General features: G+C 39.1%; 1 protein-coding gene across 1 annotated transcript; it reads left to right on the top strand.

Moving 5' to 3' along the window:
• Positions 1-2,590: 2,590 nt before the first annotated feature.
• ATP6V1D (ATPase H+ transporting V1 subunit D) lies at positions 2,591-16,843 on the top strand (the record flags this gene model as incomplete). The annotated part of the gene is made up of 9 exons (XM_084239784.1): positions 2,591-2,631; positions 6,285-6,402; positions 8,850-8,929; positions 10,119-10,186; positions 10,897-10,941; positions 13,929-14,032; positions 14,555-14,621; positions 15,678-15,756; positions 16,654-16,843. The coding sequence occupies 9 exons, from the start codon at positions 2,591-2,593 to the stop codon at positions 16,793-16,795; spliced, it is 744 nt and encodes a 247-aa protein (XP_084095910.1). The 3' UTR covers positions 16,796-16,843.
• Positions 16,844-20,686: the final 3,843 nt, after the last annotated feature.

The following is a 20,686-nucleotide window of genomic DNA, read 5'->3' as shown; positions in this document are numbered from 1 at the left end:
CCCTGTTCTCCTACTCAATTAGTTGTTGTTGCTCAGGAAAGGTATTCCCATGGAACTGTAGTTTCTAGTCTGGGCCACCTAAATGACAGCCTTGTGAAGTATGAGGTAAAATATATGCGAAAATATTTTGAAAAGTGTAGTGTGCTATACAAATATACGATTAAAAGGTTAAGGTGGTAGTATTTCCAATCTGTAACATAATTCATTAAAATATTATCATTGCAATATCTTCTATGTTCTAAGCACTACTGATAAAACAAATAAGAATTTAACCTAACAAATTTCAGAATGGGAAACATACCAGTAAACAATAATTGCAATATGAGGTACTATGAAAGGGGTACAGTGAAGCAATCAACTAAGGGGAAACCAAGGAACAGAAATATTAAATGATTTTCTCAAGGACAAACGCTTCACAAATTCTAGAACTGGAGCTAAAACCAAGTCCTCTGACATTAAACCCAGTGCCATTAGTTGACAGAGCCTGAGTAGTCAGAGCACTACAACACAGCATGTATTCTTTGGTAAAGAATATCCATCTTTCAAAATATATTACCTGAACGCCAAGGTAATTTCAAACACCCTGTACCGTGACTAGTTTTGCCTGGTTAACTGGTTGGCAGAGATTCCTACTAATCAAGCATATGGTCAAGTTAACTACGTACATAGGAAATCCACATTTCTTCCAAAGTAAAGTGTATTCTGTGTTAGAGACAACTTTGGTACTAATTCCAACTCAGCTCCAACACTTATTGGGCATGCTCTAAGAATGCGTGTTTAGAACAGAAGTGCACACAAAGCTTTAATACTTCTTCACTGTAGTTGAAACAAGAAGCACAAAGCTCTACAAATATTATGGTCTTTCTAAAGAACTTTTGAGACTCATTATCATTTGGCATCAGAGGAACTGAAAATATGCGGTTAAATTCTATTTTTGTAATTCCCAAACAGTTGACAGACACAGAGTTACAAGTTTTTCTCCTGGAAAGACAACTTCAATTGGGAGGGAAAAAAAATAAGACGTCGCTGAGATACAATGTTTCCTGTATAAAGTAAGTGGCCTCAGTTTGGGTGATAATAAAAGGGACATCAGGCTGAACACGTACTTAACCCTAGAGTTTCCTCATGCTTTTTGCCACGCTTCACTGTAACACCACAGCGTGCAAATTCACAGTTCCATGCTCACTGGTGCTGAAATACAGCCGACCGATACTAAGCTCCATCAACTCGTCAGCACTAAGTGTGGGTTTCATTCAGCGTGACTGACACTCTACAGAACTGCACAACTCGAACGATAAGTTAAAACGAGCTTCAGTTGTGCAACTTCAATGATCAGATGAGTAAAGGATTCTTGGACCCTTTTCAACCCAGCTCTTTCCAACCCTGTGGCCCATCCCACAGTTCCTCGAAGTGTTCTGTCTGCTTTCCCCTGCGAGGCAGCACTGGCCGGGCCGGGAGGAAAGGCCGGGATTCTCAGGCCTGGAAAGAGCCAGAGCTCAGCGTCCTGGGGCGGGGGTGTCAGGCTGTTCTCCCGAGGTCGCCCCACCCCAAGGCACCCTGACTTCACGCTTACTGAAGCGGCGGGACAGTCACTCGATCCCCTTTCCGCCCCGAGATTCCTCCGCTCGTGGAACGGCACCCCCGCAGCCCCGGAAGGCCGCCGCGGGGCCGGCGACAGGGCCCACCGCGCAGCCGGCGGGGCCGTGCCCAGACTCTTCCCGCGCAGAGACGGGAAAGGGAGGGGTGTCCGCCCGGGGCCTACCCGCCCTCGCCCACCCTCGTCACTGGACACCAGCACGGTGAGCGCAGGGAGACACCGAGGCAGGGGACTCGTCACCTGAGGTATGTGTGTGACTCCCGCACCAGGGTCCCCCGCCGCTCGCTTTAATCGGAGAGATCAGACCTGATCCGCCCGCAGCAGCCGCCGAGCCTCTCCAGCGTGCGCTTCGCTAGACCCCACGGCGCATGCGGAACCACCTCGCCTCACGCAAGCGCCGATAGAGTAAGGGCCCCTCTTCGCCACTGACCATAGAGTCTAGGTCCTCCGAGAACAGGAAGAACGTGGATCATAGGAGAATCCGAAAAGTACGTTTCCTCCCTGGCTTTATTTTTTGCTAAGTAACCTCAAAGCACGAGGAAGGGGTAAGAGTCTGATTCCTCGTCCCTGAGGCATGAATCTTCTCTCAAAGCTTCAGCCGACCATGAGGTGGCGCTGTGACCAAAGGTGACAAGTAGAGGAAGAGAAGGCGCGTACTCGTCTGTTCTTTCGCTCTGCGCGCGCAGCACTTGTCGCAGCCGCTTGGGAACTGGAGGGGGCGGGGCTAGGAGGCGAACAGGAAGTGAGGGGCGGGTCTGTGGTGCGCGCGCCTCAACATCCGGGCATCGCCGGCCTCCTCTCCTCCCCGGCCCTCCCCCACCTCTTGCCAACAGGAAGCGGAAGTAAAGAGTGCTGACGCCGGCTGCCGCTTAGCAACGCGAGGCTGGTCAAGTGATCAGACCAGCTGACTCCGGTGGGGGAAGATCGAGTGCCGGGGTTTGCTGCAGCCACGACTGCCGGGCGGGGAACCCGAGCCGAACCACCGCTGTCAGAATGTCGGGCAAGGACCGAATTGAGATCTTTCCCTCCCGAATGTAAGTAAAAGAATGGTGCCCGCAACACTCGCACAGGAGCGCCTGCCTGGAGCTGCGGCCCCCCGTAGCCTGGACCCGCAGCCTTTAATTCCATTTGTCGTGGGCCAAGCCTAAGCTCTCCCCAGCCTCTTGGTGAGTCCGAGGCAAGGCTCCTTGACGGCCCCTCACATTCCTCTGAGTGAGCCAGTTTGGAGCAGCGCGATCCGAGTCCATAGGAACAGGCTCTCGGCCTTTTGGCTTTTGTGCTTGTCCCCTGACTTTTTAATCGAGCCATTCATTGTACACGCCTTTAAGTAGGCCTGACACTGGGTTTATATAAGTATGAACGATCGCCAGTCCTGTCTTCATCGGACTCACGTTTTAGTGGGAAGACGGACAAAGGAGAAGTGCTCAGAGGAGGGAGAAGAGACCTATAAACCCTATTGGGGATTGAATTGAATCTTCCTGGCTTGGTTGTTAGATTCGATCTAGGATCCCCTGATTCATTTCCCAAGATCCAATGAAATGTCACCTGTGGTGGAAACATACCAGTTTATGAGGCAGTCCCTTTGCTCTATCACCACTGTATTTTGTCCAACCTCCGTTAATTGTAAAGTGGGTATTTGTTTACATACCCTTCTCACCGGACTGTGAGCTCTCTCCAGGATGTGTGTCTTGATTAGTAATTCATAAAAGGTCTGCAAAGAATGTTCCTTGAGTGACCCATGCCTTGGAATCTGCTTAGTTGTGGGGTGCCTTTCTCTTTTAGCCTCAATTGTTTGGCAGGGAAAGTGGCATAGTGCCCTAGGTGTGTGGCTAGTTTGTAAAGAAAACTGAAATTTTCACAACTGTGCCTCACCACTTGTGGAAATTAAAGGTGGTTTTTATTTGCTCTGTCTTCCTTCTTCCTCTTTTTTCAGTGAGGGCCAGAAAGCCATTTTTTCACTGTAACATTGAGATCTTTTGTTTGTGCTTTCTCTTTGGAACTGTTCTGGTTTTTTCCCCTCCTTATCTTGATCATTTCTTAGATAATCTGAATCTGAGAATTATAATCTAATCCTAAACCTAGATTTCTGCCTCCTCCTGTGTGGCTACATCTGTTAATGAAATGGAGGTTTTTGTTGTTTTTTTTTCCCCCTAACCTTCCTTCAAACTTTCTAATAGTTATCACTAGGATGGAGGTGGGAGTGATTTGAGGAGAAAGGCAATGCTTGGGAAATAAAGGATCATGGCTAAGTCAGAATGAGAACTGCAGAACTTGCACTTACTGATACGGACTCTGTGCAAACCTTTGCAACGAGGGACCACCAAACTCTGGCATGACTTCTAGCACTGTAAGGCTAGGGTTTCTAAGATGATCCCAGGCCCCATTAAAATGCCTGCCTGAGAAAGTACAGGGCTAATAGAATTTTTTGTTAGTTTCTACCCACCACCTGATGACTTACTAATTTTTCTATCCACCACCTGTTGGATGGCCCTGTCCTTACTTTGTTAGGGCAATTACTTACATTTGCTAGTGTCTGGCTGTGTGTTTATCTTTGATAGTAAGAATGTTATTTTTTTTTTTTTTGAGACCAGGTGAAAATACACTTTTTTGGACTTAAATAAGAAGGATAGATTTGTGAAGGTGAAATTGCTTTTGAGAGCACTCAGCTTGCTGATTAAGAGAAAAATCAGGTGCAGGAAGTAACAGCTTCTCTAATATTTTTTCCCAAGGCAATAGAAGCTGCTCATTTGTCATGTAGTCAGATGTCTTTGATTCAGCTGGAAACAAAGGCATCATCCTATTAGATGAAGATCAAAGCTTTGGAGGGCTGAGCAGCTCTGAATTTCGTAAAATGACAAGTTTTTAAAGAAAACACACTGGCAACTTCTGTTTCAGACAATTCTGCCTTACAGTGTTAATCTGTGAAAATGGGATTTCACCCACTTAGGCACTAGAGGGAGCAAGTTTAGGGTGGAAGTAAAAGAGGAGGACTTGGAATCAATAGAAGTCAGTCAGATCCAGTTTCAACTACCTCCTGGCTGTAAGCCCTTGGGCAAGTCACTCCCTATTGTTCAGTCACAAGAGTTGACATTTGTCAATTTCATAGAGATGTCAGTACCTAGGAGGACATTAAAATTACCATGGTAAACTGAATTTTGTCGACTGACTCATATCTTTTTACTCTAACTTGTTGGAATTTGCAGTACTAGGATTTGACTGAAATTTTATCTAGTACATTGAGTCCAAATTCTGATGGTTACTGTCAGCATTACAGTGTGTTAAGTGTACACATGTGGTGGATGACTCTTGTTCAGTCTAGAAACAGGACCAGCTCCACTTGATTCAGCTTCCCTATAAAGCCAGTCAGTGCCACTAATTTTTTTCCAAAAAGAGAAGATTTGAACAGTTCTTTTCTCCTGATGCAGTTATAATCTGTAGGGGAGGCAGTGTGACATGTGGTTGGAGTTCAGTGGTCCCAGGTTTGCACAACTCATGGGATTCAGAAATCTTGTTCAGGTCCTGGCCTGCCTGTTCACTCATGTGATTATGGGAGAGTTGTCTCATTCTTCTGAGCCTCATTTTCCATTTAAGATAATATTTAAAGTCCCAGCAATGAAATTGCCTCAGTAACCTTAACCTTATGGTAAAAGATTTCAGTGGATCTAAGAATTTAAGAATTTAGCCAAAAAGAACACTAATATGTGCTATTTGTGGTTGGTTATAACACTAGTCACATGAAATTACATCCCTGTGAACAGAATACTAAGTATCTATGTTGTACCACCTATTGTTGAATTGTATTGCACATCCCCCTTCCCCATTATTACATTTTAGTTGGCACATGGCAGCAAGAACAGAAATATCATTTTCTGCTATTGTTTTCTTGACTTTGATATTTGGGTTTCTGATTGACAAAGATTGAAATGAGGCGAGGCGACTTCAGTATCTTGTTTCTCAGGAGTATGTTTATTTCATTTGTTATCTAGAGTTATTTGCAAATAAGTGGTATTAGGGTATAAATAAATAAATCTTAAAAAAAAAGATATGCTTCAACTTTCCAAAATTTTTTTTTTTAATTTATTAATTTATACAAGAACCGGGGTACAGGCCAGATGTGTGGGAGGGTGAGAGGACTCACCAGAGACAGAGCGGGGAACAGAACAGGCAGACTGACGAAATACACTGCTGAGGGGAACAGCGGGTGAGACAGGAGAGGTCTGTTGTGTCCTGTGGGTTTCTCCCTGGCCGGCCGGGGATCGAACCCTCACTGCAGAGGCTGTAGACAGCTTCACAGTATGGCACTGAACCGCCAGAGAGGCCCAGCTTTTTTTTTTTTAATTCTTAGTGCATCTGTTATTAGAAACTGAAGACACAGGTAATGTTTTAACCTGCAAATCAAATAAGTATTTAATTTATCCTGGCAAAATAGGGTTCCTGATAATTTTATTATGATTTAATAATACTGCAGATATTGGTTAAAGAATTGTTTTAAATAAATAAATGTTTCACTTACGTAACACAGAGGTTGGAAATCTATAGTATTGAGAAACCGATTCAACCTGTCAACTACAAAGGTTACATATTTTATTGTTACATCAAAGAATAAAACATCATTTCAACACTTTAGAGAGGTATTTTTATTTCCTTTAAGTAATGAGAATAATATCTTCACCTTTTCTTTATATAGGGCCCAGACCATCATGAAGGCTAGATTAAAAGGAGCACAGACGGGTCGAAACCTCCTGAAGAAAAAATCTGATGCCTTAACTCTTCGATTTCGACAAATTCTAAAGAAGATAATAGAGGTAAAAGGAACTTGGTTTAGAACAGTGTTTACTTTAGAATTACCGAAGAAAAATCCATCATGACCCGTGACATTTTAATTTTTCTTTGAATTATTTTAATTAATTTTTTTTAAAAGATAAAGGTGCCATTGTAAGTGAAATGAGTTTCAGATAGTTCATTTAATAAAATCCCAACTCCTTCCCCTGCCCTAAAGCCTTGGTCGATCTGATCTGACCCCTGCCTGCCTCTCTGACCTCATTTGGAGCCTTCTTCCTAATATCCTTCTCTAGGGCCTTGGAATTAGCTGTTTCTTCTGCTTGAAATGCTCTTTCCTCAGACCAACTTACACTGGCCTCCTCTGGCCCTCTGGTGTCTTTAGCATGGTCATCCCCGATCAGCTACCTGAAGTAACCACCATGTTTATTTCTGTCACATCTTTATCATTCTCATACCGCTGCATGATATTTACTTGTTTGTATTTCCCTACTAGAGAATGTAAGTACCATGAGAGCTGGGACTTTGCCTTCTTAGCACTATATTTCTTATGCCCAGGACACTGCTGGCATATAATGGGTTTTAATTGAATGCTTTTTGGATAAATGATTGGAGACTACAGGAGTATATTCAAAAAAAAAAAGCAAAAGTTCTTTTCCATAGCTTGCACTCCCTTCTTCCAGTTACCCTCTCATTTCTCAGAGGATTTGTTCTTGACACTTCAGTTTATAGCCTTTTAGTCCTCATTTTTACTTTTTGGCTGGGGATACATCCTGCCAAAGTACCCAAGGACTGCTTTTGTGCAGCATATACTAAGAGTATCGTGTGCTTACTAAATAGGCAGATGTTTTTAGTAACAAATATAGTTATTTTGTACATATTATATGACACTTGTATATATATTAACATATTAAAATGTCAATATATTGATATATTTATGTTTCCAGATATGTATGTGTGTATATATGTAGTATATGTATGTGTATGTACATTTGTATTTAAATAAAATTCTGTAGCATTTCCTGCCTATTTCTCCCCTTCCCTCGCGTGTGGCAGTACAGGCATCTTTCTTTTTCAATACATTCAGAGCGGTCCCATTCTTTGTAATAACTGTGTGGTACTTTATTGCCTGGATAATGGCATTTAATCATTTTTCTATTGATGACTATTTAGTTTTACTGTTTTGGGGAGGGTCAGAACTTTTAAATCCTTATGTGTGTGATGCTAGCATTTCTCTGGAAAAGGATCTTAGAACTTTGAGGATATATTCATTTAAATTTCTAGATAACCTAAAAAATTTTAGGTTAATTTTTAGATAACTGCCAAATTGCCCTTCACTTGTTTTATTAATTTGTGTTCCTAACAAATGATGAGGACCTATTTAAAAAATTAATCATAAAAAATTAATCATAACTGGATATTAATCTCTTTTTGTTGTTTGTTACTAATCTATTGAGCTGAACTCTTATTTTAATTTGTATTACTTCAGATAATTTATGAAGTTGAGAATATTTTTATGTTTATTTGTAATTTGACTTTTTGGTGAATATCTCTTATTTTTTCTAGAAGTTCTATATATCTATATTCTAGTTGGTGGATAAAATGCTAAAAATAATTTTCTCCAAGTCTTTTGCTTACCTTTTTACTTAAAAAAATGACATGTTTGTCTTTTCTTTTACATAGCTTGTGGGTTACACACAATTCTTTAGAAAGGGCTAACAAAATTAGGAAAATAATCTATATTTTCTCTTGTTATTTTTATTTAGCTAGAAAGGACCCTCTATCTTTAATATTTATGAATTTTATTTTGCTTGATCTTTTCTTTTGATGTGATGTAAGGGAGTAGGGTAAAAAGGGTAAGGATTTAGCTTTGTCATTTTGTACGTGGACTCTACTAATATCCCATATACCTTGAGGCTGTTTCCGAACTCCCTAATCCACTTTATTGATTCATTTGTTCCAATACTAGATGTATTTCCTTATTATAAGCTGTACATTTTCATTTTCAATATTTGGTAAGATAATTCCTACCCTATACTTGTCCCTGTTTTTCTTAAAAAAAAAGTTTGCATAGCTTCAAACATTAAGTATTTTTGATGTATTTTCGAATCACTACGCTTTAGGATTTTGACTGCACTGCAGTGAATTAAAGACATTAATTTGAGCAAATTGGCATGAACTCACTCAGGAATAAGACAAGTTCTTCAGTAAAGATTCATTTTTCCTATTTCTTATTGTGTTTACTCCAATGTTTTAACTATAAGACTCAGTAGTTTTGGACCTTTATTAGCGATCATAACCAAAACTGTTCAAGCAAAATTGGAAATTTTTATTTTGTTTTATTATTATCAAAAAATTATTTACATGCACACCTGACTTAAAATATTGATAGTTATTAAAGGAACATAATTATTTTGTGGTTCTTCCTTGTAAAAATCCTGATTGAATCTGCTGTTGGTTTATGATTTTCCAGACTAAAATGTTGATGGGTGAAGTGATGAGAGAAGCTGCTTTTTCATTGGCTGAGGCCAAGTTCACAGCAGGGGACTTTAGGTAAGAAGTCTAAATGGGGGTTTTGAAAAAGTAAAGAAAGTGCTTTCATGTTCACAATTTCTTTTAAATCAATTTTTAATTTAAAAATACATAAGCATTAAAGGCAAATGATGTAGTAATAATAAGGAAGAATACTTTTAACCCCATCACCTAAGACTACTACTGTCCTTATTACCATCACATGTATCTGCTACACAATTGCAGGCACAAGATACATGATATTTTATAGTCCCCTTTGATTTAACATGGTATCATAAACATTTTTCTTGATTTCACATGGCTGCGTAATCTTTGGCTAGATGTACCACCATACTTTATTAACTTTTTGTCCTAATGGTAGGTCTTTGGGTTGATTTTCAGATTTTAGAATACTGAAAAAGGTGCCTTGAACATCTTCATGGATATATATTTTTGTTTCTATTGTTTCCTTAAGATAGAATTATGGGGGGCCGCCTGGTGGCGCAAGGAATTAAGATGCAACCTATGAAGCTGTCCATAGCCTCTGTAGCATGAGTTCGATCCCCGGCCGGCCAGGGAGCAACCCACATGGCGCAGCAGACCTCTCCTGTCTCGCCCGCTGCTCCCCTCAGCAGTGTATTTTGGTCAATCTGCCTGTTCTATTCCCCACTCTGTCTCTGGTGAATCCTCTCACCCCCCGCCCCCTCGCCTCTGGCCTGTACTCCAGCTCTTGTATGCATAAATAAATAAATCTTAAAAAAAAATAGAATTATGAGAATGGAATTGATTGTATACAAGGCACAAATTTAGGACTTTTCATCATCATCAATGTATGCTTTATAAAGCATAATGTTTTGTTACTGCTTTATCAAGTAATTGAACAATTACTTAGACAATTGGACAGCAAACTTGGACTTTTTTCACCAAATTATATTAACAGAACAAAAATCCCTAAAGTCATATCCGTATACCATATCTGACTGAAAATTCAGGCAGTCCATGTATTTAAAAATCATTCTTTGTTCTCATGGCTAATGCTTTGCATGTTGCTCATTCTTTGCTCTCTGAGGCCCTCTTCAGGCAGCAGTGATTTGTCTCCTTTTCTGGGAAAAGATAATTCATTAAAACACTTAATTGTGTTACCTTATTCTTGTTGAACTTATCTAGTAGGATCCCTGTAGGTTTCTCATTCCAAAATCTCCTCTAAATAAGGTGTTTTATTTTCCTGCAGTACCACAGTTATCCAAAATGTAAACAAAGCCCAGGTGAAGATACGAGCAAAGAAAGATAATGTAGCAGGTAACCTTTAAACCCTTTAGAACACTTGGGGCAGAAAAGAGTACGTTTTTAAATTAACCTGTTTATACAGCAAGAATTTAATGTACTAATTTGTCTCTTCTACTTAGAATAAATTGATTGGCTTTACATGTTAAAATTTGTAACTTGCGGGCTGGGTCACTAGGTCCTGGGGGGAGGGAAATGTGGTGGTCAGTGCATATGAAGTTAGTAATACAATATGAGTGAGTTCTAGAAATCTGCTGTACAATATTGTGCCTACAGCTAACAGTCCACTGTTGTGCACTTAAAAATCTTGTTATTAAGGGGTAGTTCTTAACACATACACACACACAGGAAAGCAGGTACAAGAAATCTTTTGCCAGGTGTAGTTTATTATCTTGATTGTGGTGATGCTATATATAATGCAAGTATCTAAACTCATCAAAATGTATATGTTAAATATGTGCAATTTTTATATATTAAGTATACTTCACTAAAGAATGAAAGAAAAGTATTGTTAACAACCAGTTTCCTTATTACTCAGGATGATATAACTTTTGAATAGGAATCAACACTGAAAGCAAGTTCCTAAATTTATTCATCAGTTATAATGCTAGACAGTCTCTTGACCTTTGAGTATTTACTGAAAAAGAAATCTAGGAAATAATGACTAAGAAACAAGTATCTTAAGGACATGTGTATGAATCTGTATATGTTTCTCTGTGTAACAGGTGTTACTTTACCAGTATTTGAACATTACCATGAGGGCACAGACAGTAAGTATAAAACTTTTGTGTTAGTGTTTACCTCTGAGATCTCCTGATTTTTCTTTAAACAAACCTAGTTCTGAAAAATGATGCTTAATAGACTTTAGAGTTCAGTGGTTTCAATATTAGAAGCCTTCGAATATGATACAGTCAGAGGGTAGTCAATTGCAAAAAGGTGTTAAAACATTGTGCATGTCTTAAAATATTTCAACCTAGAAAAATATTAATGTACAGTCATTTGTCCTTTTAAAAAATTAAGGTTTTTCTTTGAGAATGAATCCATTCATTAGAATTCTGTGTTGTCTTTCTGTGTAAACCATACCTGTGAAGCATTGTTCATAATTTCTAGTTTGGGTCTCTATGAAGTAGAGTGAGATCTATACTCTGATGCAGTCTGAATGCTGAATTTCCCTAAGTTTTTGTAACCTCAAGGTTTTTGTAATTGTCTCACCTTTTCCTAATTTGACAACATTTCTTGGGTAGTAACATCTTTGAGTCTTACCAGAGCAATCAACTTATTTTTCAGTTGAGGTATCAGTGCTTTTCAACATTGCACATGGTTTATAGACCCAGGGATCATACCCCTCAGTTGTATGTTACCACACCACGCACTTCCTCCAAGGCACCCTAGTCCACCACAGTCCATTGTGCCGCAGGTCCTGCCCGCTTTGTCTCCCCTTCTTGTAGCCTTGCTACTAGTTAGATGTTGAGGATTTGTTATTGGCTTGGTTTTATTTCTCTATGTTCCACATAAAGGTGAAGCCATCCAGTAATAGTCTTTTCCCTTTTAGCTTATTTGGCTTACCCCTACCCCTTTCTCAGTAGTAGTCCATTGTGTATATATAGCACATCTTCCTACTACACTCATTGTCTTCAGATACTTATTTCCATAACTCGGCTGTTATGTTATGCTGTGAACACAAGAATGTGTATGTCCCTTGGAATCAGTATTTTTGCATTCTTCAGGGAGATACCTAGGCATAGAATTTCTAGAGCAGATCCATTTAATATTTTGAGAAATCTCCATACTTTTTTCCATCAAGGCTGGATCAGTCTATATTCTCACCAATAGTGTAAGGATTTTTGTTCTCTGCATCCTCACCAAAAATTGTTTCTGGTCTTTTTGACATGGCCCATTTCCACAGGTGTGAGTTGGTATCTTATTGTGGTTTGTTTTTTTTTTTAAACTTTTTTTTTAAATTTTTTTTTAAAGGTTTATTTATTTATACAAGAACTGGGGTACAGGCCAGAGGTGCGGAAGGGTGAGAGGATTCACCAGAGACAGAGCGGGGAACAGAACAGGCAGACTGATGAAGTACACTGCTGAGGGGAGCAGCAGGCGAGACAGGAGAGGTCTGCTGCGCCATGTGGGTAATTCCCTGGCCGGCTGAGAATCGAACCTGCACTGCAGCGGACAGCTTCACAGCGCTGTGCTCAACCCACTGCGCCACTGGGGAGGCTCTTATTGTAGTTTTGATTTGTATTTCCCTGACAATAAATGATGATGAACAATTTTTCATTTTCTAGAATTTATGTATATATTCTTGTTGGTGGGTAAAATGCTAAAAATATCTTCAAGTCTAGGGCCTCCCCTGGTGGCGCAGCAGTTGAGCGCTGGGCTGCAAAGCTGTCCTCAGCCTCTGCAGCGCCGGTTGATCCCCGGCCACCGGAGGAGGGTCCCACATGGCGCGCAGACCTCTGGCCGCCCGCTGCTCCCCTCAGCAGTGTATTCGTCACTCTGCCTGTTCTACTCTCCACTCTGGCTCTGGTGAATTCTCTCACCCTCCCGCACTTCTGACTTTACCCAGTGCTTGTATAAATAACTAAATAAGTCTTAAAAAAAAAAAATCTTCAAGTCTTTCGCTTACCTTTTAAAGCAAGTGGTTTCTTAATTCGTATTTGGTCAAATCTGTTAGTCTTTTCCTTTACATAGCTTATGGGTTGTACATAATGCTCCTGTCTCCCCTCAGTCAGGGCGTGCCTCCATGCTCCTCTGCTCTCCCCTCCCCAGGGCTGTCCTCTTAACACATTGCACAGCTCCGGAGGTTGCTCAGCAAGTTCCCCACCTGTTTGCAGTCTCTAAATATCTCACTCCAACCACTGGGTGTATAGAGTTGAATTTCCTCAGTTTCCCTTCTGGAACAGTTAGTGCTTGTCTCTGATGCCCAAGAGGTGCTCTTGTTTCCTCCCAAGTGAGGGCATGCACTGGGTCTAGTGCCTCCCAGGAGGGAAGCAGGAAACCTCATCTGATGCTGTCTTTTCCTTTTAGTTGAACCAGGATTCAGTAAGGAACATTTTTTTTTTAAAAATATTTATATAAGAACTGGGGTACAGGCCAGAGATGCGGGAGGGTGAGAGGATTCACCAGAGAGAGAGCAGGGAGCAGAACAGGCAGAAGGACCGAAATGCACTGCTGAGGGTAGCAGCAGGCAAGGAAGGAGAGGTCTGCCCCGCCATGTGGGAATCTCCCTGGCCGGCTGGGAATTGAACTGGTGCTGCAGAGGCTGCAGACAGCTTCACAGCGCGGTGCTCAACCCACTGCGCCACCAGGGAGGCCCCCAGTAATGAACATTTTTAAAAACAGGAACAACAGGGTTCTTTCTGTGCACCTGTTGGTTCACATAGAATAGTTAGTGCAGTTTAAATACAGAAGTTAAGTGTTATAGAGAGTCACCTATTAACTGAGAGTCACTACTGTGGGCATCAGGCAATATCATCTACAAAGGGAAGGGGGTGCACTGGTTAATCCAGCAAGCTGGTGAAATGAAGTTAAAAGCTTCTCCTATAGTTATATTTAGAAAAGCATCCTTGTGCAAAACTTTTCTCAGCAGCATGCCCTACATTAAAGAATGGAATGAGCACTCTGTTTACACGTAACAGGGGCTCCTGAATTTGTTTTTCCATGTTTGCCATTATTCTAACTTATCATCTTTTGGGGATTATTATGGAGATCATTTCCTTTTTAATTACAAATGTTGTCTGACTGGTTCTTTCAGGTTATGAACTGACTGGTTTAGCCAGAGGTGGGGAGCAGTTGGCTAAATTAAAGAGGAATTATGCCAAAGCAGTGGAACTACTGGTGGAACTAGCTTCACTGCAGGTAAGTAGCCAAAGAGCTCACCTCTTGTGGTTTAATTTCTAATCGGTGAGGGGGGGAGATTCAGATTTGAGTCAGCGTGTACTGCTCTGCCATACCTATGTGAAGCAAGTCAAAGATACTTTTGATTTCTGAAACGGTGGTTTCTGTATCATTGTCTCTACCTTTTATTACTAACAAAACATTTGCAGTGGTTTAGTATTTTCTCACTTTTTGCTAGGTGAGAACAGCAATGGTTCTTATGTGATTTAAATATAAATGTAACATGGCCTATGCATCAAAACATTTTCTCCCCTTTGTGCCTAGTAGTGTATAACTCCCTCTTGTAACTTCAGGTGAGGCTGCAGAATGAGATGTAGTGTGGAAGTAGTATTAGCTCTCTGGAAATGTTAGAAGCACTTTTAAGCATGTTGAAAGTCTTGGTTTCTAAATGTTCTCTCCAAGTGCTATCTGTGTGGAGTCAAGTGAACAGGGCACGATTAGGATGACTTCGTGTTTACATTTTTAATTTGTCTTCTATTTTAGACGTCCTTTGTTACTTTGGATGAAGCTATTAAGATAACCAACAGGCGTGTAAATGCCATTGAACATGGTGAGTATAAGCTGCAGTGAGGCTCTTTCTTCATCCTCTCCCTGCCTCCAGGCGACAAAGGCATTGTCCCTGTTCACAGTAAGAAGGGCAGTGCGTCAGTACTGAAGTGTATGAAATGCTCTTCTGGAAGTATGTGTATGTTTTGGGGGCAGTTACAGAGGAGTGGTGAGAAAAAGTACTGAATGGTTTACTAGCTTTTGGTTATTCGTGAATGAAGGGTGGAAACTCTATTTTTTTCTTTAGTTCTTCCCAATGATTTTGAGTGATGTATCATTTTGAACTCATTAAATACTTAACATTAAATTCCTCTCCCTTAGATGTTTTGTTGAGAATTTGTCCTGTTCTCATTGATTTCTAAAAAGAAATCTTTCTAATTGGTGCATTTATTTTCCATTTCTTCTTTCATCATTAAAAATTATGATTATTTATGTTGATACTATTGTTGCTCAAGAAATTGTTTCATTAAAGAAACATTCACTTTTAAGGTAAAAAAGCAACATTTGAATAGCAAAGAAATTATTTTACATGGGCCTCAATTTTAGGAAATTGTCATTTTTTAAAAAACTCAAAATACATTTCCTTTCTGCTCGCTACTCTTATACCCTGTACATGGAATTGCCAGCAAAACAATTCCATTCTCAAGGAATTCAAGTTCTAGAAGCAGAACAGGCAATTCTATGACTAACACAAAACTCATCTCATGCATTCTCTCGGCTTGATGCTCTCTACTTTTTAATAGTAGGTTGCTATTATATTCAACTTCTGTGACTTAATGTATTTATATAAATTCAATGTATTCACTATTGTATATGTCATGGTCCAATGTTGTATCTCCATAGAAGACACTAGAAGGGGACATAACAGAATATTTACAGCGGTTACTTTTTGGTGGTTGTTTTATATTTCATTTTTCTTTGTGTTTTCTGTATTAACTGTACTTTAACTACATAATTAGAAAAAATAGGTAAATGTTATATAAATGAATATTGGTAATTTGTAAAAACGGAGGTTAGATGCCCTCATGATTTTTAACATACACATACATTTAAACCCTAGTTATCATTCCCCGGATTGAACGTACCCTTGCTTATATCATCACGGAGCTGGATGAGAGAGAACGAGAAGAGTTCTACAGGTTTGTTGGAATTGGCAGTTACTGATCATTTTTGTGTCCCATATTCTAAAGGCTCAATTTGCTTATACTTTTTGATCTGTATTCTTTAGCAGCACTGCCTGATTCTAACCTAGTAAGAAGCAAGAAATAATACTGCTACAGGATACAGAGAAAAACCTATGCCAGCTTTTACATAGATCTAAGAAATGATGTCTCCAAAAACTTAGTCTCTGTCAGAGAAGCTATTAATTGACTTGATTAGTCTTTAAAATGAAACAGTGATTTAAGTGTCTCCCACATAAAAGGGAACTGCAATTAATGCATCAGTCAACAAGTTGGGTATGTTCCAGGAGTAAGTATTAAGTACTTGGGGGCATTATTAAATAATATAAACCTTTAGAGAATTAGCATAGTACTTGGGGAGAAATTATACAGGTGCATGAATTGGTTGTGAACATTTGAAGCGAGTAGGGACAGTAAGTATTACATAGATAGTGTATGAGGTTCAGAGAAGTGGGAGAGAGGTGAAAACAGGCGTATTCGGGGAAGACAGGACCACCTCAGATCCTGAAATAGCCTGAGTACGGGTGTAATTTCATCCATCAAAGTTTTTGTCTGTTACCATGGTGGTGGTGGTCCAAATTGAAAGATCCAATTTTTATAATTGTCTGAATGCTCAAAATCTGTTCCATTATCAGGAAATGGATTTGAAAGTTTACGCCATCAAATTAGGAACTTTTGAAATCAGTTATTAAAATATGTATTCATCCTACCTCAAATCTTTTTTCTTTAAATGGTTTATAAATACTGAAATAAAGGTGACATTTTGTTTTAGTTTTAGATGTTTCTCCTTGCAAACTAGGAGAAATCAAACCTTAGTACTCAAACAGCATTCAGGAAATGCCCTATGTTTTATAGGTTAAAGAAAATACAGGAGAAGAAAAAAGTTCTCAAGGAAAAATCTGAGAAGGATTTGGAACAACGAAGGGCAGCTGGAGAGGTGCCGGAGCCTGCTAATCTTCTGGCTGAAGAGAAAGATGAGGATCTTTTGTTTGAATAATCTTTCTTGCTGTGGTTCTTTCTGAAACCCTAACATGGCACCATTCTCATTCATGGTGTATAGATTTGGTATGTGTGGCTATTTATTTTTTGGCCTAAGATTTCCACTTATGGGGTCATCTTTGTGGAAACACATTTCAGCAATCGTTTATCACAGATGAGATTTGTAGAAACATCGCAGGAGCATATAGCAGTGTCTGCACTTACTCTGAAGTATCACCCTACTCCATTGACATCTGTGTTTCAAATGATCCATTTACCATTAGAAAATACCCATTAGGAAACAGCAGTGTCTCAGGTCAGCACATGTAGGCCAACTACTGCTGGGCACCCTTTGTTCCTACCCACTTCAGACCTTGGGGCTGTCTTGAGATTGATGCAGCTATCCTTGTGTTACTATGGTACTTCCCTCCTCAAGCTTTCTGAAAACCTAATTTTCATGCATGACAGATCTCTGTCCTGTCCTGGCAGCAGTTCTGCCAATTTAAATGTAACTATGATATAAAGAGTAAAATGGTTTTAAAATGGACTGTTCTAATCATGTTCTTATGCTCAGCACATGGGATTGTCATCTGCAAAGAGCTTCCTCTGCAGACACGTAGGAGGTGGGTATTCTCCCTCTGTCCCCCCCCCTTCAATTATCAGTGTTTTAAGTTTATTAATACTTCCTTCTTTCCCAATCTGTGGAAAAAATAGTAATTCCAAATTAGGAATAAGTAACAACTTTCACTATTTTATAATTTGCTATCTTTTATATAAGATGAAGTATTTGAGTGGCCATATCAGGTGACTGAGGTTTTTTAAAAATAGTTCTGCAAACATTAACCTATAAAATAATAGATCTTAGTTATGTGCCAGGTTTTTTATATCATCATCACAATAAGTGGCATATATTATTTTTAATCCCACCAAGGATTAAAACTTAAATAATTTAAGTTTAACTTAAATAATTGGTCCTAGATAAGAAATCTAGAAGCAGGTATATATATATATATATATATATATATCTAGAATTTAAATCCAGGCAGTCTACCTCTAGAATTTATACTTTTAACTTACATCCTTTCTGTATTCACCGTATTTCAGACTTGTATTTGAACTTGAGGAGCTGATTTTTAGGAAATCTTGTACACCAAATAAAGTCTTAGATTAAATGTAAACTTAGTAGTGTTTGGGGGAAAAAACATCGAGTTCACAAATCTTTTGAAAGTAGGCAATATTTAACTGCTTAACATTTAATTTTCCCAATACCCTGGTGAGATGTTAAATATCTCCATTTTGCAGATGAGGAAACAGGCTTTTTCAGGTGAGACAACACAGTTGATATGCAGACCAAATGCCTCTTGATTTCAGAGCCTTGGTTCTTATGCAGTATGTACTATTGTTCTTGAAGGCAAATGTTGGCTTAAAGGTAGGTACAGAGAACCAGATTATTTAGGGTCTTTAAGTAAATTCAACATTTACATTAAAAGTGTTGAGCCAAAGTGCCCTACATTTCTCCTGTGGCTTCTTAAAACTCTAGTTATTGGCTTTGGCTAAACTTCCTACAGAAGTGCAAATGATTTTATGGTATAGCATAAAATTTGTTAAGAAATCAGGAGAAAATAGTGGACAATTTGTTGTGTGGGGTTGGGGTGCTCTGATGCACAGGAACAGATCAGGAATAGGAGTAGAAAGGTGGACCAGGGCAGCATGTGTGTATGTGTGAAACTGTTGGATGTTTTCCTTCTTTTGGCAGACTGAGTGGTTTAGAAGAAAAAGGGAGAAATGAAAAATGGAGAAATGAACTACATATTTGTTAATAAGTCATATCCTATGCTCAGTGTCCCCAAATCCTTGGCTGCATATAATCATAATTTTCCCAAGTATTACATACCCTCTCCAGAATACTTTCAAGTTCACAGCCTTGTTTGTCTTAATATAGGGTTTGTTTTGTTTTTAACAATTAAGAAAACGGAACATACATCTCTGCCAACAGGGGGCACCACCCTCCACCCCCACTGTGAAGAACAAAATTAAAAGGCTTCATTTTGAGGTTTCAATGGATTTACTTCTGGCAAAAACTTGAACACTGGGTAGTCATTAGGTATGTTAAAACCCTGTATGGCTAAGGACATAAGCACAGCAAGAGAAAATACTTTTTCTTTTAAATTTCAAATATAATTTTACTTTTTATTTTATAATACAGTGTGCAGTAAGTATGACTTCTCAAAATAACAGAGTGTAGATATAGGGTAAGAGTACAAAGGCAGATTAACAATAGATGCCAGAAAGGTTACCTTTATTATTAAGGCTAAATCCCTGGTTTATATTTTCCACACAAATTCACAAAATTACATTCAAATCATTCTTAACAATACTTATTCCTTAGATCATATGAAAAGGGGGAAAAAATCCAGACATTAGATTTTCATAGAAAGCAAATCTGGATTAGTCTAAATACTATTCTCCTTATGTTTGTTCTGACTTAAGAAAATTTATCAAAGGATGCTATTTCCTTATTTGGATTTCCCATATGCATTAGTTGATGGTAGCATTCCTAGAAGTGGGTAAGACCTTCACACTGGGGTCTCAGAACCAGTGAGGGACAGGAAATGGAAGTGGCGAGAGCAGCTGGAGATATAGCAAGGCTTTTTCTGTCTTTCTTTGAAGAAGTCAGCAACAACTCAGTTTCACTTTGTTTAGGGACTGTGTTGAATATCAGCACATCCATTCACTAGGCTTGAGAAAAGTTTGGGACAAAAACATTTTTATCCCTCTACTACTCTGACGAGGAAGGAGAGAACTACAGGACTTCAACAAACCCTAAACTATCTCCTGTCACCTTAGACTTCACGAAAATACAGTATGGCATGGCATGTGACTTGGTAGGAGATCTGCTTATTAAAACTATTTGCATCTTAATAGTATGTGGCCACAGTATGGCAGACTGGGACTGGCACAAGCCACAAACTGACACTACCTAAAATCTCAGTCTAACTTAAATTGCCAAAATTTTAGATCTTAGCTTTTAAAATAGTTGTCAGTTATTATAAGCAGCGCACAAAATTCCGTTGTGTTCCAAGGACTACCCTTCATTCCTGAGGAGAAAGTAATCTGGAAAACTGGAAATTAAGTGCTTATATTCCTTGCCCTTCAGTGTGGAAGATGAGTGTGACCTTCACATTTTCATGCCATAAACTGAAGTGTATCAGACCATATGGATGGCATCCTTCCCTTCTCTCGGGAATGTGACATTCTTCCTAAGGAATTAATATATTTGAAAGTTATTTCCCTGTAAGACATACTCCCCGGTTGACTTCAAGGCCATGTGAATTTGAACAGAAAAAGGCAACATATAAAGTATGTTCAAATAAACTTATATGGAAGAGAAAAAAATCAAATATATAACACTTAGACACACTATCTATTAAAAACAATTGCTATGTTAAATTAAGTGACAACTCAATATTATTCCAGTGTTTAGCTTTGGGAACAGGAAATGCTGTAGTTAAAATCTTCATAAAAATAAAATCAAGACATTCACATTTAAGGTTGTTTGTCACACATCACACCATCTCTAAAGGCATGAAAAGGCTACAACTTTCCATGCCATTTACAGAAATTGAATTTTAAAGCTACAGCTAAAGAAACAGTACGAAAATCCTGTTAGCTTAAACATGATTTAGCAAGCTGTTCCATTCTGGCTATAAGAGGCAGATCTTGTTACGACACAGAACTGTTTCTGTGTGCTAAATAACCAACCCCCCACCCCCATCTTCTTTTCCTAAAATGTTCAAATGACTTTCAGGTCGTCCTTTCCTTCTGATCTAAAAGTCAATTTTCATGGTATTTCCTAGGATGTAATTTTATTCCAATGCTGAACAAGTATAATGTATAATCAATGAACATC

Source organism: Talpa europaea (genome assembly GCF_964194135.1).
Source record: "Talpa europaea genome assembly, chromosome: 8".
NCBI lineage: Eukaryota > Metazoa > Chordata > Mammalia > Eulipotyphla > Talpidae > Talpa > Talpa europaea.
The sequence above is the reverse complement of the archived record's forward strand: the minus strand, read 5'-3'. Positions and strand labels throughout refer to the sequence as shown.